Consider the following 25,665-nt stretch of genomic DNA (forward strand, 5'->3'; position numbering starts at 1 on the left):
GCCTCCAGACACTATCCCGTGGCCTCCAGACATTATCCCATGGCCTCGAGATACTATCCCGTGGCCTCGAGATACTATCCCGTGGCCTCGAGATACTATCCCGTGGCCTCGAGACACTATCCCGAGGCCTCCAGACACTATCCCGTGGCCTCCAGACACTATCCCGTGGCCTCGAGACAGTATCCCGTGGCCTCGAGACACTATCCCGTGGCCTCCAGACACTATCCCGTGGCCTCCAGACACTATCCCCTGGCCTCCAGACACTATCCCGTGGCCTCGAGACACTATCCCGTGGCCTCGAGATACTATCCCGTGGCCTCGAGATACTATCCCGTGGCCTCGAGACACTATCCCGTGGCCTCGAGATACTATCCCGTGGCCTCGAGATACTATCCCGTGGCCTCTAGATAGTATCCCGTGGCCTCAAGATAGTATCCCGTGGCCTCAAGATACCATCTCGTGACCTCAAGATACCATCCCGTGGCCTCAAGATACTATCCCGTGGCCTCAAGATACTATCCCGTGGCCTCAAGATAGTATCTTGTGGCCTCAAGATAGTATCTTAAGGATTTTATACACTCTTATGCACGCATGCACGCACACACACACACACACACACACACACACACAAAAACACACACACACACACACACACACACACACACACACACACACACACACACAAAAACACACACACACACAAACACACTGCACAGGTCAAATAGACCTATATTCAGTCTGTCCAATGGTTGATACAACACAGTATCCCACCGGTCACAATTGTGACCGATCATAAAACACACTTTTTCACACACTTTTCCATGAAAATTTAAAAAAATTATGATTGATTGTTTCAAAGGGATACTAATGACACATGATTTGGATATTTTTGTTTCTGAGAAAAATTCGGGATTAAATGGGTTAATATCTTAATATAAATACTATTAAACAATTATTTGTATATAATATGTACAATTCATGTTATTATACTCCTGTGTAACGTTTGTTTATAAAGCCATAAAGGAAATTATAATCGCATTTATTTATGTGACAATCAATCGACAGCCAAAAGCTCATAACTGAAACAGATATGTTTAGCTTGGTATATTTTTGTAAGGGACGCATTTAAAATGTCATTATCAGCTAATAGCAAAACTCCAAGAGGCGGCTATTTGACCTGGATTTTACTAAGACGCGACATTATGCATCGAGTCTGTCAACAAAACTGGACAATAAAGCTGCAACACAAACAATAACATATATAACATGTAAAAGTCTTCTTCTACTGACTGCACAACAACAAAAATCCACTCTGAAACAATCTCGAAATCGCTATTTGAATGCAAAATAAGTTACCTTTTTTAGAGGTAGAAATGTTGACTTGAGCAATAACCCGTTTCGCTTTCCATTTATTTTTATTGAATGAGGCCGCTCATGAAAACCGGAAACAGCAGCGGAAGTGACGTTCACGCCAACAGTCGACGCCATATTGCCCTCAGCTGGATGAACGCGGGAGGGTCTTGAGAGAAATTTAAAAACACACGACCAGCGTTTCCCTCTCCGAACCACGACTAATGGGTGAGAAGAATACACTATCTAAGATGTAAATGTCTTTTCTTTTCAGGGAGCGAATGAGGTAACATGGCCCTTAGGAAGAGTAATTGAACATTTTGACGTTTATGCCAAGCTAGCACAACACGGTTAGCATGTTAGCATAGAGCACAGTTTAGGATGAAAGTGGGAAAGCCTGCTGGAGTTAAGTGATTATAAACCTCTAACGTATTAAAAGTGTGTTTATAGCTTTATATGACTGATTTGAATTGTGACCTGTATGGTCTTGGTTCCAACTGTCCAGCTATTGCACACTAAATATGTTCTAATGCGCAACGGAAATAGATGGATACCAGGAACATGCAGTTGTTTGACGAGCCAAATTAACTGTGTGGTATCAATGTTGGCACTCAGGCTTATACGTTTAATGAGCACCATTATTGCTTATGTAGTGTGTGGTAAAAATGTATGTGTTGTATTAGTCCAGTCCTCCCATATTCATACATAACAAGCTGATCCGATTAAAACAGCATTGTTTACAAGTGCTGCATTTGTCTAAACCGAGTATTTATAAGGTAGAGAAGATGGACGTATGGTTTGAACCTTAAATAGAAAGTTTTTCCTAAAAATGAAACTGCTGTCTTCATGTGTTCATGTTGTTCCAATCACAACCTGAATGATTTTTCTTTCTTCCACTGTGTTACACAAAAGATGTAAGACTCGTTCTTCTTCAGAATACAGATGAAGATCTTTTTGATTCAATCTGAGAGATTTCTTTCCCTTTGACAGCTACGCAACTAGGCTACCACTTTAACGCTTTAAAAAGTTAATAAAGAGATCATAACACTAATCCATATGAATTGAGCGGTTTAGTCCAAATGTTCTGAAGAGACCCGATTGCTTTATATGATGAACATATTGAATTTAGGCTTTTGTTCACATAACACATTCATCAACTCACACATCAGTTGTGGTAAACGTAAGCGCAACTATGTTCGCTTGATGTGCGAGAACCAATGAGGTACATTCTCGTGTGTTACGTTGGGCTTCCGCAAGAACCAATGAGGTTCATTCCCGTGTGTTACGCAGTAAGTTTGAGCTTCCGTAAGAACCAATGAGGTTCATTCTCTTGTGTTACTCACATAGACTGTATAAAACAATGGTGCGTCTGTGACATCACCCGTAGGTTTCTGAAGAGCATTTTTGAAGCCCAAAGTGGGCGGACCCGGCCGTCCCTATCTTGGCAGTCCCTCACTCCCGTATATTTGAAAAAGAGGCGGGACGCGGGTATTTAATAAATACATTTATTTATTACAAATAAATTAATAAATAAAATCATCTTAGAATTTCACTCACTGGATAAAATGGAGCCCGGACTTCTTGGATGGTCCGTTAGTACAGTTAACTGCATAGCAAGCCATATTATTTGATAATTGTAAGAAATAATCCCGAAAAAAAGCATAAACATGGCAGAGACCCTAACCGTCTAGAATTGACCCTTTGCTAAGCCCCGCCCTCCTTAGTTACTGTTGCTACGCCTGACAAGCTTTTGCGCCTGGCACGTCTATTACAGTATGTATGCACCGGTGTCAGACATTTCTAAGGAGATAATTAGTAATTTTTGGCGAACAGGTGAAATATCTGAGAGAGCAAGACAAAAGGGACTGCAGTATGCATTCGAGGGATATATCCACGACATAATATGGAACTGATTAGAGAATAATTTCATCCCAATTGAAGCTAAGGCCTATAGGTCCCAGCCAAGGTTATAATCGTTAACGAAAACTAACGAAAAAACGAAAACTAGGTGGGAAAAAACATTGTCGTTAACTGAAATAAAAATAAAAACGAGGCATTACAAAAAAACGATAACTAACTAAAACTGTAATGTGTGTTTGGCAAAACTAACTAAAATAAAATAAAATTATAGAGTAAATGTCCTTAGTTTTCGTCTTTGTCAAGGTCTTTCATTTTTTAACGCTATTTAAAACACGCAGCGTATTCGTTCAGCTGCATTTCCTTTCCCTGCTCTCCCTCCGTCTCTGTCACTCATGCGTCTCTCACATGCGCGCGCGCACACACACTCACACACACACACACACACAGCCCCTCAGTGCACACCGTCTCCATGAGAACGAGTCGAGTGTTCGTTCGATGTTGAAAGCAAGTTCGCTAAAGGTTAGTATCTGTATCTCGTGAACACCTTACAATCACACATTAAAAAGTGGTATCAAAATATTTTAAATTCTGAATATAATTTTGTCAGTGTGTTAATGTCGACCCGAGAAGCGATTGCGCCTTTTTTTAGAAAGTTAACTAGTCGCAAGTTTGAGGTAAAATGCACTTTTTGGTTGTGGTTGTCGATGTCAAAACACTATATAAGCTTTGATTCAAATATTAAATAATGTTATGTCATTTTTTTACTTTTACACTTAATGTTTGCTGCTTCAATCCAGATGAGTAGGCTATTGACTGTAGGGAAAGTGGGGTGAGTTGTGCCAGTTTTTACTCAAAGTGACTTTAAAGTGAGGCCATGGCAGTAATTCCTTCAACTTAACGATGTACATATATTTCAGGATGTGGTGCATCCCTGAGAACAATAACTTTGGATCTGAAATAAATAGTTTCAGAAATATAGCTTTTGGGGAAAAAGTGGTCTCATGGCACAACTTGCCCCTGGTGCGGGGTAAGTTGTGCCTTTAGGGGAATACATTGGGGTAAATTGTGCCAGTGATTTCTGAAGTAAAACAGAACATTTTAATGTTATGAACTGTAATGCTATATGAAAGCAAGACAAATTCAATACAAAATTACTCATTTAAGGTTTATTTTAGATATTGTCACCCTGGAAAACCATAGCATGCGTTTTTCCTACTATGGTCAATTGCATAGGGATTTTGTATTGAACATAACTCTGGATCACAGTGTCATAGAGACAAGGGGGCGGGCTCATTTTACTCAGACGACCAATCAGTCTCTCAGGATCATTGTGAAGCTATCAAGCTACGCCCTAGCAACCATTTAGAGCACCATAGCAACACAATATATGATATTTGTGACTCATTTCAGGCAAAAAGGCTTTGGCAGTAGATGCCTGTTGACATAGCGCTGTCTGTCAATTATGTAACATATAAGAATAAAGTGACTAGGCTAATTTCTAAACATACTATTGTGACATAGGCCACTTAAAAACGGAATAAAACTTCTCTTTAATAATGTAGTGCAAACTCAAAACTGAAATCAGTGTTAGCTAAATTAAACAAATAGCAGGAAGGCCTAAGTCAAACAATGATGAGGCATGCCCATCTCCTCACTTCTCAAGATTATCCCCTGTGAGTATGTAGGTCTAGGTGGTCTGGATCTGGCACAACTTAACCCAGGCCCTTTGGCACAAATCACCCCGGACCCACAAGTTTGAAAAACTAGCATGATCCAGCAGTTAAGAGCTAACATCATGCTAACTGTATAGACTCATTGTGTAGCCTACTAAAGCACTAAAACATGTGTGAAATGTTTTCAAACTTGTCTATAATTTTTCAGACACTACAATCAAAAAACCTTAATCATAGAAATTTTACTTTGAAAGGGAAAAAACTGTTTTTTTGCACTAAAATGTGCTTAACTCTCATGCCATGTGTCTCTCTTCTTTGGAGGATGAGTAAAAGTGATTGCTTTTCAAAATTATGTGGTCACATGACCAATTTCTTCTATGGTTTTCCAGAAACAAGGGGTGAAACTACTTCCCCCCCCCCCTGGCACAAATCACCCCACTCTCCCCATAGGGTAAATTTAGTATAGGGTGTGAAAATTGTACAGCTGTGGTATTTGTATAGGGTGTGAATTCTGTATAGAAGATGTGTAGATTTTTGGTACAGCGTGTGGATTTTGTAAGAGGTAAAGGAATTTCAATGGGGTGTGAATTTTTTTCTAAAATTGTATTATGTTTTTATTATTACACAATACTTTTTCCGACTTTTTTGAATCTTGCCCCTGACAAATAACCCAAATTACAAAAAAAGACTAAAACTAACACTAAAACTAATAAAAACTAAACTAAAACTAAGCATTTTCAAAAAATAAAAACTAAACTAAACTAGCAAACCTACTTTAAAAACTAATTAAAACTAAACTGAATTTGAAAACAAAAAGTCAAAACGAAATAAAAATAAAAACTAATGAAAAATGCAAAACTATAATAACCCTGGTCCCAGCGCAAGCAGCCGCCGCCTCATACGCTGACCATTCAAATGGAAAACACAAATTCAGGAACAGCTATGTTCATGCACAGCAGGGTAAGTGAATTTAAAAATAATCTAATAATTATAAATCAAACAGCTTATCCATAAATCTTGTGGAATAAACACAAGACATTAGCCTGACCACTTTGCAATGATAACATTCTCCCGCTTAGGCTATATTTTTAGCGTGTCAGGCTACTGCTCACACGTCGTGGAGCAAACGTCTGTGTTTTTGTTAATCCTGTCGACATTTAGTTGTGAATGGGGCCTCCCACACTGCTTGATCCATGCCCGGCATTTCTCCCCTTAGGTTTCAGGAAGGGAAAATATTCCACCACCCGTCCAAACTTTTAGGATACCGGGTATCAGATTTGCACAATCCATACGCACAACGCTTCGGCATGTTTCCCTCGCTCGAAAGCTTGCCAGACCTCCCGCGCCTAGTTATGGTTGCTAAGCCACGATTGGCCTGTGGCGGTTTTCGGGCATGGCTTAGCGAAGGGTCAATTAGCTGAGGTGAGGTGATGTGACAGCTAACAGACAGCAGGTTGCCGCTTGGTTACGCAGCACGTTTGAGCTTCCGCAAGAACCAATGAGGTTTGTTCTCGTGCATCAAGCAAGTTCGGTTGAGCTTCTGTTTATGTTCACTGATCAATGTTTATGTAAATAAAACCCTAAATTCAATCTGTTCATCATATAAAGTGATCATGTCTCTTCAGAGAATTTGGAATAAAACATTCAAAATAAGTAGTTCAAAATAGTAGTTGCTTAGCTGTCAATGGAGGGACAGAAATCGCTCAGATTTCCTCAAAAAGATTTGTGTTCCGAAGACGAACGAGTGTCTTACAGGTTTGGAACGACATGAGGGTGAGTAATAATGACAGAATTATCATTTTTGGGTGAACTATTCCTTTAAAGTACAGTAATTAATTACAGTTAGTAATGCATTACACCCAACACTGTTCTGAACTGTGTTCTTAAAGAAGCTGAGCAAGAAGAACATTAAACGGATAATGAAGGAAGTTCAGCATGCAAAGTGTCAGTTAGCACTGGTGTTACACAGGAAATGCTTGTATTGACAATGTGACAACCATAATTGCTTTCAGATAAACCATTCCTTTGGTCTTCACATGCTATTTGGCTCAAATTATGAGGTGAATTGCATACTGGCTCAACCAGTTATGTCTATCTTGTATGCATTTCTAAAGTTGATGTGCAGAATAGATAACTGAAATTGAGTATCAGAATGTGCATCTGACCTCATTCCTTTTTCTAATCTGAAGATGCAATGGCAAGCCCGGGCAAAGAAAACTATCGAATGAAGAGCTACAAGAATAAAGCCCTGAACACCCAGGAAATGCGGAGACGGAGAGAGGAGGAGGGGATACAGCTCCGTAAACAGAAGAGGGAGGAGCAGGTTTGCCATCATTGTTTCTTCTTTATACAAAACACATTAAGTTGCATTTGTTTATGAAGGATTGATTGTACATTATGTAATAAAACTGTTTATATTGAAGGGTTATATTACTGGATTTGTTTATTTAACATATCAGTTCAATGTACATAGGAAATTAAATTGTTATATCTTCTCTGTAGCTGTTCAAGAGGAGGAATGTGTCTATACCACCTGGTGATGAGTCCATGCTTGAATGCCCCATTCAAGACCCTGATATCAGCTCCACTGTACCTGTATCAGGTGTAAGTAATCCAGTCAAACAATATCTTAACAATCTTTCCCTTACACAGATGATTACAGTCAAATTCACAGAGAACAGACATAAGTGTCAGTACTTTTGGCATGGTTGCCATATTTATTATATTTAAATATTTATATTATTATCATAATTATAAGCATATTGAATTGACTATATACAGCACTTTAAATCTTGCACAGCTGTAAATGTTGTGTAATAAGGAAGCATGTTATAGAATTATGTAATATCAATTATATCATTATATTAATATAACTTAATCATATCAAGTCATATATATTTTATACTCCAAAGGCTGCACTTTTTTTGGGGGTGCAAAAATACATTTTAACACACATTGTGAAAAGTTATTTCTATTTAAAATGAGTTTGTTTTCCATTTGTATACATTTTAAAATGTTGATTGATTTTATTTTTATATTTTCTGATTGGGAAAACTAAATTTTCAGCAGCCATTGCTCTTCAATGTCATATGATCTGTCAGAAATCATTTTGATATGCTGATTTGGTGCACAAGAAAATGTTCTTCTGATACCAGTGTTAAATGTGAAACGGTTGTGCTGCTTAATATTTCTGTGGAAACACATTTACATCTTGCATTACAAAACCAATACTGGCACATTTTTGTCCATTTTCCTGGTACATTTTAAACCTTTTTAACTAAAAAAGCACATCTAGTATGAACATTATTGTGTCAATCTGTGCAGGAAGGAGTTATAACCCAAGACATGATACAAATGATGTTCTCTGAGGATCCAGACCAGCAGCTCATAGCCACTCAGAAGTTCAGAAAGTTACTCTCTAAAGGTTGGTGTCTTCATTCCTAAGTCTCATAGATTCAAGGATTACAATCATTTAAAGATTAAGATGTTATTAATTTCCCTCAGAGCCCAATCCTCCCATTGATGAGGTCATCCTCACACCTGGTGTCGTCAACCGATTTGTTGAATTCCTAAAAAGGAGTGATAACTGCACTCTGCAGGTAAGAACATGTCATATTACAAGCCCTTTGAAAGCTAAATTGCCATTACAGCCATGCTTTAAGATGGTATTGTTGCTTGTTTTTACCAGTTTGAAGCAGCCTGGGCCCTGACCAACATTGCCTCAGGGACCTTCCAACACACCAAGGTGGTCATTGAGACAGGGGCCGTGCCTATCTTCATAGAGCTGCTCAACTCAGAGTATGAGGATGTACAAGAGCAGGTGATATTTGCAGATTTTAACCTAGTTCATGCCTTTCAGCCAATAGCTGGTTTATTAGATCTCCACAGCACCATGAAAGTGATCTGTTGTGTATAACTGTTTTTGCAGGCAGTGTGGGCATTAGGAAATATTGCCGGGGATAATGCAGAGTGCAGAGACTATGTCCTCAACTGTGGCATCTTGCCCTCTCTTCAGCAGTGAGTCCCTTCTACTCATCCCAAAACTGCAATTGCATGCGTTTATATTCGTTGCTTTTAAAGAAGTGCATAATACCTGCTGGAAGCTATTCGTTATCTCAATAGCGCAGGTCCCTACATATTTGCAGATCCCTAATGTCATGAAAATGGCATAAACGCACACAGTTCCAAACTCTGAACAAGCAAATATTTTGAGCTGTGATGTTAAATATAGACATGGAAAGTATAAGTCGGTTTAAAAGAGCCCTTCAAACAAATTGGACATCGTTAACTAGGGCTGCCACCGACTACAAAGTTTTCTAGTCTGAAGTTTATGATCTAATTTAATTACTTGAATATATGGAGTGGCATCGGAAACTGGTTTCAGTTTCGGAGCTGAGAAAGAATATTGTTACATTGTTCTACATTACAGAGAAATACTCACTAAACTATAATTAAGCACTCAAGCATGCACACACAGCTTGCTGCAGCGCAACGGCAACAGTAATGATTATGAATGTGTTGGAAAAAACAGCAGAGAGACTGAACGTTTGAACAATTTATTAATAAACTAGTGATTTCTGACTCGTCATCTCCACAGTACAGGAAATGCACATTAAGCTAAGCATGCAGTAAACGTGGTACTAATTTAGCTTCCACAACGCACAAACACAAATAAAGCGCACATTTATCTAGGTTAACATTAATATTAGAGCGATCGGCCATGTTAACATTAGGCTGCTACTTACATGTTTCCATCTCCAACTCAAGACTAGAAAAACTCTAGTCTAGAGATTAAAATGAAGAAACAAAATAAGTGGTTGTAATGAAGGTATGTTGTTGTGGGAAGGAGACGGGAACCGGCGAACAATTAACAACTTTAACAATCATAAAATAATTAAACAAAACAAAAGTAAAGGCGGCAGCCCCTCACAGCTGACTGCCACACACATAAACTAAACTAAACAACGCAAAATAAGCCAGGCCTTTTCCTCTCTCGTCCTCCACTGTCGTCGTTACTAAAGTTAAGACAGTTTTTAGGATTTTTTGTGGAGTTAGGATGCTTCTGTAATACCCTTTTCCTATCAGTAGTTAAGATAAGATTTTGCACTTAAGAAATGTCATTGTGTAATAGCTTTTGTCCTAAATGAGGGTCTAACTGAAATTGCTAGGGTTACCAAACAGATAGGATTCTAAAGTTATGCCGCGTTCCAGGCAACCTGTAACCCGTGTTTTTCCAACTCGTAACTGGGAGTACATCGTTCCAGGCAACCTGTAACCCGTGTTTTTCCAACCTTATACCCGTGAAAGTGCACTGGAACGGCAGTAAAACCCGTAACTTCCCACCCGTGAACTCGTACTAGATCGATGTACTTCCAGTTAAGAGTAGGAAAAACACGGGTTACAGGTTGCCTGGAACGCGGCATTAGTATCTGTATTCTGTAATGCGCCCCCAGATGTCTAACTGGACCAAGCTAACAGTTCGAACCATAACACTTTGGTTTATTTTCTAGGTTCCAAAAAAAACCTTCCTGTTCTTACTTTTTTTTTCTCTCATTGTATGGATTTTAAAGGGGTTAAAAATCATGGAATCTCTCCGTGTTCAAAGAATTAAAATCTTGTTGAAGTCTTTTGATTACGAGCCATGTCCTTATAAGAACAGCTGACACTGAATAAACCTCACTTCCTCATGTCATTCTGATGTTTCCCACTCTCAAATTGCTGGTGTGTCCTTTGTTACTTGAGATGATGGGCCTATGTTTCACTGTGCTATGGCATTTTTTCAGCGGTAGTTTGTCTGTTACATAAGATTTTCCCAATGACCCCCATCTAGTGGTCTGATTGTGAAGTACATCGGTTTTATTTCTCCCCAATCCCCTCGTCTTTGCAGGTTGCTTGCCAAATCAAATCGGCTCACTACCACCCGGAACGCCGTGTGGGCGCTGTCCAACCTGTGCAGAGGGAAAAATCCACCTCCGGACTTTGCAAAGGTGAGTTCGCAAACCAGTTCTAGAGAAACCACATTCTAAATGGAAAGTTATCACATTTCAGTCATGCACACAAACACACTCTTTGTTCTATCAAGCGTTTTTCCTCTGTAAACATGATACATATACTTGAACAAGCAAATGTTCCTGCTACACAGGTGTCTCCCTGTCTGAGCGTGCTCTCCAGACTGCTCTTCAGCAGTGATCCTGATGTTCTTGCAGATGCCTGCTGGGCACTTTCATATCTGTCAGATGGACCCAACGACAAAATCCAGACAGTAATTGACTCGGGCGTGTGCCGCAGGCTGGTGGAGTTGCTCATGTGAGGAACAGGCATGCTAACACAAGCAATAAACCTTGTGTCTGTTTTACCACTGACTTAGGCATAAAATCCATGTGTGTTGGCCATTCACAGGCACAGTGATTACAAAGTGGTGTCTCCTGCACTGAGAGCGGTGGGGAACATTGTAACAGGAGATGATATTCAGACCCAGGTAGTGTAGCTCCTTTGTGACATGCTAAGTTGTCCACATAGTCAAACAATAGGAGCAGTTTTCTGATCTGTTGTGCTGCTCTGTCTTATGTCAGGTGATTCTGAACTGCTCCGCTCTGCCCTGCCTGCTCCATCTACTCAGCAGTCCGAAGGAATCCATCAAAAAAGAGGCCTGTTGGACAGTCTCCAATATCACTGCTGGGAACAGAGTGCAAATCCAGGTGCTTCAGCCAGACTGTGACACTAGAAGATTATTACACAACACATTGTATCTGAACACCTGTGGCTTGATGCTCTTTCTGTTACAGGCGGTGATCGATGCCAACATATTCCCAGTGCTAATCGAGATTCTGCAAAAAGCAGAGTTCCGCACCAGGAAGGAGGCCGCGTGGGCAATAACCAACGCCACCTCGGGAGGCACGCCGGAGCAGATGAGGTGCACTGTGGGCTCTCTTGCTTTGCTTTTTACCTCATTCTAGGAATTTGAAAGGATTAATTCTTATTGAGGAGGACTCATTGACGCTCATTATTTTTCGAATGTTCTGAGAATGTTGATCTTAGTTTGCTTATGTAACGCATTGTAAACCACCCACATGCTGCCTCAGGTTGTCATTTACCCATAATCTGTCTTAAGACAGGACTCGAAGAGCTTAGTAATTATGAAGGGATTTGAGTTAGACTAATAACAGTCATTAAACCACTGAGTAGGATCAAAGTGCATGATACATTTCTGGCCTGTAGATGGCAGTAATAGTCATCATGAAGGTGATTTTTTTTTTTTTTTTTTTTATACAATATTTTTTTGTGCTTATGGAAATACTAGGGCTGACAATTTAACACATTTACTTCACTTAATAATAAAAACATGAACACTATTAATCATGTTAAAATGCAGGAAAACAAAATCCAAGTGATCCAAGAAGTCCTAAATTACTAAATTTTAGATATGTTATGTTTAACCCTACATGTACATTATAGGAGAGAAAGCTATGTGTTCTGGGGTTTAAAGCATACTTTTTAAATGGTTGTAATGTTTTGTTTTACACTCAGGTACTTGGTTTCTCTCAACACCATAAAGCCCATGTGTGACCTGCTCACGGTGATGGACTCCAAGATTGTGCAGGTGGCTCTGAACGGTCTGGAGAACATTCTTAGACTGGGAGAACAAGAGTCCAAACAGAACGGATCGGGCCTCAACCCTTATTGTGCCCTCATTGAAGAGGCTTACGGTAGGCATGCGTCACCGCATACTTTGTCACCTTAAGCATTTTTTTTTATTTTTTTTTCTGAGAATTTTGATTTCCAGGTTTAGAAATTCAACATTATCAACATTATAAATATTTGTAATTAAGTTCTAAAATATTTACTTTTGTGAGCAATTGAATCTTTAGAAAATGATTTAAAAATCATTATCCAATAATCTCAAACAACTGGAAAACTAATGGAACAACATATGATTATCAGGTTGGTGGTGGTGGATATTATTATATTTTATACTTGAAAACATTATTATTGTTAGTTATAATTCTATTATTATTAAATAATAGCATATTTGTGTTTGATTAGCTGCTGTTTTTTGCAGGCCTATTTTTTTATTTTATTTTTAATTATGTAAACATTTTGAATTGTCATGCTTTTCATTCATGCAAACACTTTTTTGTTTCTATTTTGACTGATGTTCCCACTCAGGCTTAGACAAGATTGAGTTCCTGCAGAGCCACGAGAACCAGGAGATTTACCAGAAGGCCTTTGACCTGATCGAGCACTACTTCGGGGTGGAGGAGGAGGACGCTAGCATCGTTCCGCAGGTGGATCAGAATCAGGGCCAGTACATTTTCCAGCAGCCTGAGGGACCGATGGAGGGCTTCCAGCTCTAACCCTTACACCTGTGCTACTGGCCAATCTTCAGGCCTTGCTTCCTCCATCCTGCTTGGAGTCTCCTCTCCCTCCCTCTCTGCAGCGCAGGACCTCCGCTCCAGCCTCGCTCCGAGACACGGAGGCCCGGACCTGCTACTCACAGCAGAGATGACACCTGCACCCCCCCAAACCCAACCCACTAAATCTTCTATTTCCATCCTGCCCATCTTCCAAGCTCTTTTATCGAGAGAGAAGATCTGTGAGGTGAACCAAGGAGGGCAAAGCTCAGAGTCTGTAGTTTAAGTCCATTTGAGACTTACAGAAAGCATCTTGCTTTTATTATTATTGTTGTTGATGTTGTTGTTATTATTAGACATTGGCACTGGTGTCCTGTAAAGTAAACTTTACTCCATGTCCCTTGAGAAATGTGAAACTACCTCTTCAATCAGAAAACAAAATGTTTGACAAACACCCAGCCTTTAGCTCTGACAGTTCTCTTCTCTTGCTAAGCAAATGCTTCTATGCAAACAAATATGTAATTGTGAGGTGGCAGAAACCATAAGGTCTATTGTAGTGTTTGGCCAGACAGAGTAACTAATGTATTTGCATTGATACATTTGCATTGTATGTATTCCTTGACTTCATGTTCCATCACACCCACTGTGTTTGTTCACAGTGCATCCATCCTGAGGGCATGTCAAGCCTAGTTACACTATTTATTTTGGCGTTTTGTTAACTAGCAGCAAACTGCTGACCTTGGAGGTTGATAGCCGTATTTATTGTGCTCTTTGGAAGGAACCGGTCTGTGGGCTCCGGCTGTTGGGAGACCAGCACATAGCCCACTTCTTCTCAGCACCCACTTTACTAATGCTGTTAATGCGTTAAAAGCGTCGCATGAAATTATTTAAGTGTGGTCACAAGATCACCAAGATGCAGTTGTTTGTATGTATGCATATCATTGGGTTTCTCATCTCACCTGAAGTGGTGTTTCTTTTTGTGCTGACTGGCTTTAATTTGATTTATTTAATGTCACATGTTAGAAAGTGTTGAGATGTAGTGAAATGTGTATATTATATATACATTGAGGATAGGAGGAAGAAGTTTTTCAGTGAAATGGTCTTGGTGTGCAGTGAAATACTAATATAAGGAAAGCGTCTTTTATAGCATTCTTCATTCGAAGAACTTTTTCTCATATGTCCCCCACTAGTGCTCAAGATTCCTTTAAGGAACTTATATAATTTTTTTTCTTTTTTTAATCGCTTCAACTGAATTTTACATGCAGAAGATTGCCTTTGTCATGAAACCTGTCTGGCACAAAGTTCCTCTGTTCTTTGTTTTTGGTGTGATTATTTACTTCCTCATGTTCTGCCCGTAAATCACTTGCACCCATTTTCCTTTGAAACAAGTTTGATCCAAATAAGAGTTATAATAATGGAAAGTCGGTATATTTACAAAAAAATCATTGAGATTGTAAAATTAAACTTTATCAAGCACATTCAATTGTGTATAGTTTTGTAAAATTTATCATGTTTGTACAATGTTTTCTAAGTTTGGGTTTGTTTGTTTTTTTGCATACGAAAAAAAAAACCCATTGTGTTTTAAGTTATCATTGGTACAACCCTTCAGTATAGAGGAGAGAGGAGATCATTGCTTTCCTCGAGGACAAATGTTGATATTGTGTGAAATAATGTAGGAAATAAAATGTTCTGTTACACATTTAAATAAGTGTACTGTGGATTAATTGAGCAATAAGGTGCAGAAGTCCTCCTTGCTGAACATAGTCTGCTTTCTTGCGAAGCGCAGCCTCGAGTCATGACCAAAAACGGTTTTAAACAGCTGAACTTGTGAGTGATTCTATAATTGGAGATGCATTTTGCATTTCAAAAAGTTAAGGAAAAAACTGTTCACTAACAGAAATTCTTTCCATTATCTTATTGTAAGATGAGACCGGCAAACCAAGCTAGAGTAACAATGTTGACAGTATGTAACACAATTGACAAACAATACTGTAGTATTGTTTGTCAACTCTGTTACTGTCAATTGTGTTACATACTGTCAACATTGTTACTCTAGCTTGGTTTGCCTGTAACAGAATTGACCATTTTAAATTTTTTAGCCAAAAACTGCCAGTATAAATGCTAAGAGCACATGGCACTAATGAAATCATGATTAAAACCCACTGTGTGATCCGTGATAAATTTCTTTTTCCTTTTGATACTGTGTTAGCACAATTTTGACATTTTACAAAACTCTTAGTGTAACAACTTTTTAGATTAAAATATTTTCTCAGAGAGAGCACGCACACCTTTCAGTGCTTCAGATCTCATCAGTGGGGAAAAAATTATTTCCTGTATCTTCCATAGTTGTGGGAGATAATTCCACCAATTTATAGCAAAGTATGATACGTACCAGAATTGACGCAAGATTTATGGACACATTTTCATAAGATAAAAGTTATTTTGAAGCAATTTAATGTTGTAGAGTTCGGGAAATTACTATTTAGGGATTTTATAAATAAAATAAATATTACCAAAATTAAATATTTTACACAATGCCATGGGAAAAATACACGGACTAATTCGGACAAGAAATCATGATTTTCAGCTATATAAGACACTTTTTACACAACATATATTGTTACGGCCTGTAACATCTTGTGATCCATGACAATGATTAACAAATTATTGAAATAATTAAAAATGGAAAAAAGAACGTTTGAAAAAAGACACCAAATGTAGGCTACCTGCAGTTGTAGAATCACCCTTGCCCTTGTGCTTATGGACAAAGCTCATGCGTAACAAAGGTGTCCATTATATTTGCAAAGAAAAGCAGTGCAGTGAAACGCAGACACCTTATGAACTGCTAATTAAAGGCTATTATATTAAGCCAAGTGCCATTCTTGCTCAGTGAAATGGTGAAAAGTTCAAAGTTTGTTTTTATGTCGTATAATTAACACTATCACACTATATATTTCTTTTATAAGTGTTATAAGTACTCACACATTATTTCCGTGAGACGTCAAGTCCAAAAACAATATTTATACCGGCGAAAACACGTCAGATAACATTTGAATCACTCTCTGTGGTTTACAGGTGGGGGAGTGTGACTGACAAGATACAGACAAAAACGTAGATTAAACATGAGTCATGTGTTGCATCTTACATTTCACAGAAACAAAAGTAGACGTGGGACTTCGATTGTTGTGCTGTGCACTAATAAAAGCATGTCAAGGAAGTTAACAAGCATGCGGTCTTGGAACACTACTGCAAAAAGAATGTGGACACCTCATTTATAAAATGTGCGTAGGCCTACGCACAGATTTGAACTTAGAGTGTGCGTATACGCTAAAATCTACGCCAATGTTATGGATAAAAACCTTACAGTCTATGATAAAAACGATCTTTGACGTGGAAAGGACTGTGCTAAGCGCGGTGTAAGCAGACGTACGCACTTTTCCTTGTAGCAGAGAGCTGGCGTATGGTATTTGGAAATCTAAGCAATTATATCTTTTGGACGTTTACTAATGCTCTATGTTAATGACATTAATTAGGCGGCGTTTACAAGGCGGAGATGTGATCCTAAGATCAAATATAGGACAGGTTGTATGCAGTATTTTATCGAGGCCCCTCACTGAACAAAATTATTTTTGCTGCTTGTTCAAATTGCTTAATTAAAATGATCTTAAGCAACACAATTGTTATACATTTTGTCCTAATTTAATTTGATTGTGTTCAATCTGCTATATGTAAAATATAAATTTACTTAATCCGTTTGTGTTGGATTACATGAATGATTTGTGTTGCATTAACTGGACGGTGCTTGTTAGTTCCCAGCATGCCTTGGATATGGCTGAATTAAGAGAGAATAAATGTTGTGTTATTTTATGTTTTTTTTTTTTGTTTTGTTTTTTGAGAAAATGAGAAAAGGGGAGACTTGATAGTGTGTAATTGTGTTTTATGTTCAATTACACTGGAATTATTTGAACCATTTAAATGTCACTAGCTAATAGCTAGTTGAAATTTATTATTTCACTTGAGGGACATTAAAATATGTCGTCTGAATGAAAGAATATATGAATATGAATTCCTGAATTAGGGAATCTTTTAAAATTCACTTTGAGACTAATTGGGTCACTGAAAATGACTTCATTCCATGAAGTTGAAGTTACATGAACAAATTGTGTTTGTTTAACTTAATTGATTCATGTGGGACCGATGTGCACTATTAAATCATGTAAATCCAAAACACTTTTTTTTTCAGAGCTGATTTAGGCTACCTGTTTGGCTATTCCAGTGAAGATGATGCTACGCCGCCATGTAATGACGTTTATAAAAATTACCGTTTTAGGGGGGGGGGCAGTTTTGTGTGTGTGTGTGTGTGTGTGTGTGTGTGTGTGTGTGTGTGTGTGTGTGTGTGTGTGTGTGTGTGTTTAATTTACTTTTTCTTTGAGGTTTTACTCTATCCGTGCATTGGTTTATGAGTGATACCGAAAACCCCTAATTTATGGAAAGGATAGTTTAAACAGCATATAGCTATTAAACAGAGTGTTGAGAAGCTCACTTAATGCACTGCCACTTGTCTTGGTTTTTACAACTTAATTTACTTGTCTACATAAACCTGGGTATCATTCTTGAAGATTGTGTATTTAGATCATCATAATCATCTCGACAAATATTTAACATGGGCGCAGCTTTATCTTTCGTCATTATCATCTTTAGCACGGACTTCAGTGTAACGTTATCTAAAAATCTGAATAATTATTATTGTTGTGTTGAAGCGGAAAAATGTCTGGTGGTGACAAAACTGGACATGCTTGTTTAGAGAGGGGAATACCGCAAAACAACATCTGACTGCATGCCACAGGCAATAATCACTCCACTGTCTGCGTTTACGATTGTAAAGGTGATGTTTCACTCAAGCAACAATAAAGAACTGATTCATCATCTGTCACATTTTTAGAACCGCTGCAAAAGTTTCACTTCTGAGCCATTGCATATTGCTCCCATTTCTCATATTTCCGAGTAAGACCTTTATCATACCGGGTGACATTTGATACTGAAGCCTGTAATATTATGCTCAGGGTGAGAGATAAAAAGAAAACCTAAACATTTTGCATTTACACAAACCTTCAGAGAGAAAGACATCCAAACCCCCCCAAAATTATCCAATTTAAAATGTAATGCTACATTCAAAGTGATATATGACTGAATAAACTTAACACTGCGTAACATCATTATCTTCTGTTTATTGCCTTATGCAACTGAATGCCTGAGCTGGACGTAGTGCTATAAGTAATTCAAACAAAAGCCAATTAAAAAGCAGGTGAATGAGGAAAAAAGGTTTTACTTCAGCATGACATAAGAAACTTGAGCTATTTCCCTGTCGGAGACGAGAGTTTGGGGCTGTCATCAAGCCTCTGGCACTCTCACTGTCTCTCTCTTAGTATCAGTGATGTGTTGAGTCTAGCCAAGAGAGACTCTGTCACGTGAAATCATAGCGTGAAATACATGTAAAGAAGAGCAAACAGAAATGACAGTTTCATTCTGAAAAGGATATGGATGATGTTGTCTGTAAGTACAAAAGTGCCAGCTTCCCGAAAATTCGTTTGAATAAATAAACAATTTTAAAGTTTTTTCCCCCTTTTTTTAATAATGCATTAATTTGATATTAATGTAAATATTAGCCTATAAACTAACATTATTTAATGTAATGAAACTCATTTAAAATTAACTTTACTACATTTCTAAAGTTAATAAAGTTTATTAATTAAATTAATAGTCAATGTTGTAAAATGACGATTTATTGATAGTTTGTCATGCATTGACTAATATTAACAAATGAAACTTGAAATTTTGCTTCAATTAACAGTATATAAAAATATATATAGCTACATTTAACAAATATATGTACATTTTACAAATACATTTTTTTTTCCAGATGATGGTGGATATGCAAAATTAAACAGGTGAAATTTTACAATACAGTTAAATTCTACATGAGTTAATGCATTAAGTATCATGAACTAACCATGAGCAATGAAAGTTTAAGTTATTAGTTACATTTTTGAAAATTAAACAATTTAAACAGTATATACACAATACATATTTTACAAATACATACATACATTTAATTCGTTTTCCATAATTAAATGAAAGTATTAATCCTCATTCAGATTAATCGTCTTTCTTTTAACTCAGTCTATTTAGGTTAAATGAAGACAACATGTTATCAAAATGGTTGCTTTGACTCATGATCTTGAATTCTTGCATCCAATTATTCTACTATTTTAAGGTGTGGTATCTAATTTTGGTTCAGAAACTTGTTCCTCCTCAGGCACAAGTGACGGATTGGATATGATGTAGGCTGAATTCTCCATTTTACTCTGTGGCTCAGTTCCACTCAAGCCCCTGATGTTCTCAGAACTCTTCCTAGCGTATTCATATACATTCTTCATGAATGCGTCTTTGGTATTGTGCTCCTTTTTGTAAATAATTATGTAACATTTCTGCAAAAAGTGGCAGCTCAGGATTCCGTAGTTTGAAATAAGAATAACAACCACCTCCACAGCAGGTACATATTTGCCATTGGTGGTGACATGCACAGGGATGAAGATGACCCAGGCCATGAGGTAGATGAGCATACCGAATGTGATGAACTTGGCCTCATTATACTTATGCGGAAGTTTTCTGCCTTTAAAAGCAAACGTGAAACATATAAGTGCCAACAAAGCTATGTATCCCAGCATTAACCCGAACATCACACTTGAACCTTCTTGGCATTCCAGCAGAATGACTTTGGGCTGCACTGCGTCGTTTTTAAAAGGCGTGTACAAGGTCAGCCAAACAGCGCAAATGATGATCTGCAGCCCCGTGCAGATGCAGATGATCACATATGGCTTGTAGAGCCTGTCCAGTAGCTCCTTCACCTCTAGGTTCGTCTGGAATGCCAGAAGAATCTTCAAGGACTTGACCAGGATGCATGAGACACACAGCGTGAAGCTCAGACCAAAGATGACCTGCCTCACCCTACACGTCTCATTACTCGGTTCACCCACAAAAAAAATGACACTGACAAAACTTCCCAGCAGTGAAAAAAGGATCAGATGACAAAGGGGTCCGCCTGCAGCCTTTACCACCGGAGAGTGCCTTTTCCAGAAGAACAGTGCAGACATCAAGAAGAGGAGGAGGACGCCGACGGCAGCCAGCGTCAACAGAACGATAGCGAACCCACAATTCCACTCGAAGTACTCATAAGGCTTGAGATGACATTCTGACCTATTAACATTTGACATACTCTTGGGGCCACACTGGAAACATGCATCTGCATCTGAAAGACAATTTTAAAAAAAATGACGCATTGCTCACACAGAAGTCATTTTCAAATCAAGTTTGCATGACCAACTTGAACATGAGTGAAATCTGTGTGGTGAAATTATTTTCCCTCAAATTCATTCTGATTGTAATGTCTGAATTCTACAGTGAAATTTCGCCCAGCAAAGGTGAATGTGACTTCACCTTTAGATTAAGGAACTTGATACCAAGGAACTAACCTGTTTGGTTGGAATATTGGTTTTCTGCACAGGTGAGACACTCATAACAGCAAGTGTGCTGACCCTCTGCTGTTTTTTTGTACTGCCCTGGATGACAGCTCTCTGAACACTTAGATAACACCTGAGAAAAAACAAGTGAAAGACTGTGTTAGAGAATGCTTTTTAGAAAATACCATTCTGGCCATTTAACACAAAACTGGTTAAAAAACACAGTGCTGATAAATGGAAGACTCTCCAGGCATTTCACCTTTCCTTTGAGAGGACAATGTGCGAACAGTAAAAAAAAAAAAAAGAAGCAGAACATGTTCTAAATGGTATAACGGTCCTTTAGTATTCCGGTACTACGGAGCCCCTAAACAGGCATGGTGATGGGGGAAAAAATTAGATATGAAAAAATCGATATTTCAATGCTTTTGCATTCTGATAGTTTTACGTTCCCCTGGGAAAATCAGCATTCGCCTGAAAGACTTTTGTTATTTTCCAAGAACCTTTTACCAAAACTTTTGAACTCCTCAAGAAACTTTGCGCTCACTCGCAAAAAGTACTCAAAAAATGTGCAAGCGAACGCAAAGTTTCACTGGATAAAACTGTGAAACTTCACTGATGTAAAAACATGCTCTAAGGCACTGGAAAATTGAGACGTGACGTCAATAATAATAAAAAAAGTTAATAATAACAGTAATACATTTGTGTAAACTGTAAAGAATTATACAAAAATCCTCCCCTAACAACACGTCCCAATAATACTGTGATACTACGTGCCATGATACTTTAGCTGGTCTCAGAAAACGGAACAGCTTACTTCAGCAGAAAATCTGTCTCTATAAAAATTATCATTAAAGAGTACAAATTACCTTAAAATCACTTAGATTCTTGGTTGTTGAAGTGAAATTGCTGTGGAACGGATTGTATTCTGCTATTTTGCCATGTCCTTCAGATTCGTATTCACCCCATTGGAGGATATCATAGCCCAGATTAATGTCGCCGTTCTCATCGAAATTGTACATTACTCCTTCTTTCTCAAAAGTGACATTGAACAACTGTCTACTGAGCTGAAACACAAACATGTAATGATTTTTTTAGGATGTTAATTGTGAGAAGAATTTGGCAGCAAGTGTTTTTTAGTGTGGTAAAATACCTCCCAGGGCTGGAAAGCTGTTGGGGTTTTGCATTGTCTTATTACGCAAAGTTCAGCCACAGCATTAGCAATAGCACTGACTGCCATCTGAACGTTGAAGACCAAGGCCGAATTCATGATCAGTTTCTGTACTGCGTTTGTAGCATTTCCTATATCAGGTTGTTTTAAAAATTCCTTCAGGAATGAATTGTTCATCTCAACTTCACTTTTAAACTGTAGATCCTTAAGGTACTGATGAAAGGGTGTAACATTTCCACTCTTGAAGGTGAAGCCCAGTACTGTTCCAATATCTGAGAGATTTCCTTTTTCCAGAATATCTTTAGCAGTTGACCAGTTATCGCTGGCCACCCATACCTTATTACTTGCAACATTCTTGCTCTGTAGACGCTTAAAAAGCAACTTCATTTGAGATGATTTAGCAAATGAGACCACCACATTAACCTTCGTATTTTTTTCAATGATGTCCACGGTCTTGTTGATGGAGGCGTTTAATTTTTGTTGGTTTGCTAGGGAGTCTGGTAGGATCGCCTTAAAGGCCACACAAATTCCCTCGGTTTCGGTGTGCTTAACAAAACTTTCCATGGCAGAACGCCCATAGTCTCCATCTGTAATGATAATGCCAACCCAGGTCCAATTATTGTCCTTCAGAAGTTTTACCATGGCATGGGTTTGGTACTCATCATTGGGGACGGTCCTCATGAAAGCTGGGAAACGACTTTTGTCACTTAGAATCGTAGCCGTAGATCCGTAACTAATCTGCAGAACAGATAAACAGACAACAATATATTACCCCATCCTAATTTTGAGCTCTATGAGAGGAGAACTTGCAAGAGCTTACCTGTGGAATCAGCATAAGGTTGAGTTCTCTGGCAATTGCGATGGAGATCTCCGAAGAAGAGGTCCCAATTAACGCCGTTATGGGTTGGACAGGTTGAGAAGAGTTTGTTGGTGAATCACAGACTGAGAGAGGCCGTGTGAGATCTTGGACGGCCCAAAGTGCAGTTGTGACATCAGAACATGTGTCATAGATGCGGTACCCAAGAGTAATGTTCAAACTGCTCAACACGGGGGATCTGTTTGCCATTTCCACAGCATGAATCATAGATAGAGCCTGATTTAGACCTTTTGTATAGAATCTAGAGAAAACCAAAACCCGGTTGAGATGATTGTGACAAGATTCTTCAGATTAAAGCATATAAAATACTCGAGAGAAGACTTTAGTATGTACATAATAATGATGATTATTCACCATCTAATATATTTTTAGGGTTAAAGCACCAAATCAGCATATTAGACTGGTTTCTGAAGGATCATGTGACACTGAAGACTGGAGTAATGGTTGCTGAAAATTCAGCTTTGCCATCACAGGAATAAATTAGATTTTAAAATATATAAAAATAGAAAACAGTTATTTTAAATTGTAATAATATTTCACAATATTACTGTTTTTATTGTATTTTGATCAAATAAATGCAGACCTGGTGAAAATAAGAGATATACGTCTTTCAAAAATATATTTTTTCTACATCTACAAATCTTTTACTGCAATGTCTATAAATCCCTATTAACAGACAAAAAAAAAAAAAAAACATTTACTGTCCAACATATATTCACAGACTTAGCCAGTGACAAAAATTATCGGTTCAGCCCAGTCCGCTTTTTTTCTGACCTTCATAACTGGATTCTCCAGAATGAACACTCACCTGCTGCAGGTGGGACGCTGAGGAGAAGAGAAGCTGTTTGAGCTGTTGAAGTTCACTGCCGTCACTGCCTCATGGATGGGGAAAAGACCTCCAATGATGATGTCTCCAGGGGCTGTTGCCCCAAGGAATTGTGTCAGAGAGGCATCTGTGACCTCCAACTGCACAGACAACATGAGTAAGAGGATCGTCAAATCCAAACGAGCCATCACTGCTGTAGGCTGTTTTCCCTGAGTTCAGCCGGGCGAATGACAGGTGTGCTCTCATACATCTTTGTTGATAATACACACGCTTCCTTCATATAGCTTTAAAAAAACATGCAGACCTCCCACATGTTTCTCAAGTCCCTCCCTTATAGGAAGTTGAGGTAACTTCTGTTTAAAAAAGCAGGTATCTTCCTGTAAATCAGGTGAAACATAAAAAATGCAGAAAAAGGGCCGCAAGTTGTTTCTTAATACACATGTGTACAGGAAAGAACAATCATTCAAAGGGTTATTATAGTTGTAGGCCTATAATTGTCACTTTTCTCAAAAATGTTGGTTGTACCACAATATCTTAAACTGAAATAAAAATTCATAAATTATATACACATTAAAAACAAAAAAGAGACAAATAAATACAATCAATCAACCAAACTACAAAAACTTTAACTAAAATTAAATTGAATAATAAAGACTAATTTAAAAGATTAACAAAAACTGTAATAGTAGGCTATTTCAAAGATACCAAAATAACACTTATCCAAACTGATTTGAAACATTATACTGTACTTAGATATACATTTTTCAGAGCATCTTAACATAACTTTAACTATAACATAAGTGGTGATGCTCACTTTGTTTTTGTCTCAGGGGGGGAAAGAATAAGTTAAAGTGTGAGGAACTGCTAATACAGGGGTCAAAAGAAACTGTTAAGACAAAAGAACCACGAAAAATATTAAATAAAAAATATAATTCAATAATAAATATAATTATTTTTAATAAATAATATTAAAAATAATTAAATAAAAATGAAAATTAATAAAATTCATGCAAATTGAAAAATGTACACTAAACAACGACCTACAAAAACCAAGACAAAACAAGAGAAATGTTAAGTAGTGCATCAATCATTATTAACACCATTCATCACAGTAGCCTAGCCTAGACTATAGGATATACTAAAAAAATTGTTAAGTGGCTTGTTCACGCCACCTTGTGGTGAAGCAGTCAGATACTTGCATTATTGTAAATAATAACTGGTAATTACCACAAAATACTCTCCTTCAAATAAAAAATAAAAATAAAAAACGTCAAATTTGAGATATAAAATTAGCAATTGAAAGATATGAAGTCACAATTTAGAGATGTGGTCCTGGTTTCACAGACAGAGGACAATTCAATTAGGACATTTAAGTAGCATAGGCTACATGTTCTTTAGAAAAAAAAAACATTACTGGCGTCCATCTTGAGACAAAATGGCACTGACGTATTTTAAAGTCCCCCTGTAGTCAATAATTGTATCCCTTAAAACTCATCTTGATCACCAAAATTAAATATTTAAACGTTTTTCCTGTGGAAAAAAAAAAGTCATGCCTTAAAAGCTTATGTACACCCTTGCTTCATTTAGTATAAGGACTAGCCCGCTCAATCACACCAGCTCAGAAAACTTCCTGATTCACACTGTCAACTTTTAGTTGCAGAACGCTGCACAATGGCAAGTGGAAATACAATTCAGCCATATTTGAACAGAACAGACAGCTGTCTGAAAATCAGCATCCTTAAAAACGCTTCGAACAAACCATGAAATTTTACATTTCAATGCAGGATTTAAAGGAGGTGGATCTCTGACCGTCCCTCTGAAGCAAGGTGTCCCCCAGGGATCCGTTCTACATTAGGCTCATAGACTGTAAAAGATTATGCTACTACTGAATTTACATAGGCCTACTACCTGGTTCAGATCTTACATCGACATGGTTTTAATTATCATAGGCTACGCTGCAGCGTAGATACATCAAATATGTGTAAGCCTACTCTATCTACTCAAGTTGATAAAATCTCCACCTGTTATTGTAATATACAT

At 38.0% G+C, this 25,665-nt stretch overlaps 3 protein-coding genes across 4 annotated transcripts in view; 1 reads left to right on the plus strand and 2 right to left on the minus strand.

Moving 5' to 3' along the window:
- zufsp (zinc finger containing ubiquitin peptidase 1) overlaps positions 1–1,572 on the minus strand; it is an 8,290-nt gene extending 6,718 nt beyond the window's left edge. Inside the window, exon 1 of the mRNA XM_079893765.1 lies at positions 1,357–1,572. Coding sequence (XP_079749891.1) covers positions 1,357–1,488 — 132 coding nt within the window. The 5' untranslated portion in view covers positions 1,489–1,572. The remainder of the gene's footprint in view (positions 1–1,356) is intronic.
- On the plus strand, positions 1,489–13,888 carry kpna5 (karyopherin alpha 5 (importin alpha 6)). The gene is made up of 14 exons (XM_079893766.1): positions 1,489–1,578; positions 7,073–7,206; positions 7,386–7,487; positions 8,208–8,307; positions 8,388–8,482; positions 8,572–8,703; positions 8,812–8,900; positions 10,771–10,870; positions 11,026–11,189; positions 11,283–11,361; positions 11,456–11,581; positions 11,669–11,796; positions 12,411–12,589; positions 13,050–13,888. Exons 1-14 carry the CDS (start codon positions 1,575–1,577, stop codon positions 13,235–13,237), a joined length of 1,620 nt encoding a protein of 539 aa, XP_079749892.1. The 5' UTR covers positions 1,489–1,574; the 3' UTR covers positions 13,238–13,888.
- Positions 13,889–18,443: 4,555 nt separating this feature from the next.
- Positions 18,444–23,885, minus strand: gprc6a (G protein-coupled receptor, class C, group 6, member A). Of its 2 annotated transcripts, XM_079895511.1 has the most exons (6): positions 23,608–23,885; positions 22,743–23,040; positions 21,905–22,660; positions 21,621–21,818; positions 20,767–20,887; positions 18,444–20,543 (listed from the first exon to the last, which is right to left on the minus strand). In XM_079895511.1, the coding sequence occupies exons 1-6, from the start codon at positions 23,811–23,813 to the stop codon at positions 19,504–19,506; spliced, it is 2,619 nt and encodes an 872-aa protein (XP_079751637.1). In that variant the 5' UTR covers positions 23,814–23,885; the 3' UTR covers positions 18,444–19,503. The 2 variants fall into 2 exon arrangements, with proteins under 2 accessions (XP_079751637.1, XP_079751638.1); XM_079895512.1 differs by lacking the exon at positions 21,621–21,818 and having other exon boundaries at positions 18,450–20,543; positions 22,562–22,660; positions 23,608–23,853.
- Between the last annotated feature and the right edge of the window lie 1,780 nt (positions 23,886–25,665).

This window comes from Squalius cephalus, assembly GCF_949319135.1.
Source record: "Squalius cephalus genome assembly, chromosome: 15".
NCBI classification, from domain to species: Eukaryota; Metazoa; Chordata; class Actinopteri; order Cypriniformes; family Leuciscidae; genus Squalius; species Squalius cephalus.

What these genes read in the sequence shown, in the direction of transcription:
- kpna5 (XM_079893766.1), top strand. An exon ending in ATCTTGCCCTCTCTTCAGCA is followed by an intron (nt 8,901 to 10,770) that starts GTGAGTCCCTTC and finishes TCGTCTTTGCAG; the next exon opens with GTTGCTTGCCAAATCAAATC. An exon ending in GGCACGCCGGAGCAGATGAG is followed by an intron (nt 11,797 to 12,410) that starts GTGCACTGTGGG and finishes TTTTACACTCAG; the next exon opens with GTACTTGGTTTCTCTCAACA.
- gprc6a (XM_079895511.1), bottom strand. Translation starts at nt 23,813, where the DNA reads ATGGCTCGTTTGGATTTGACGATCCTCTTACTCATGTTGTCTGTGCAG. An exon ending in CAGCTTTCCAGCCCTGGGAG is followed by an intron (nt 21,819 to 21,904) that starts GTATTTTACCAC and finishes TTTGTGTTTCAG; the next exon opens with CTCAGTAGACAGTTGTTCAA. An exon ending in CCAATATTCCAACCAAACAG is followed by an intron (nt 20,544 to 20,766) that starts GTTAGTTCCTTG and finishes ATTGTCTTTCAG; the next exon opens with ATGCAGATGCATGTTTCCAG.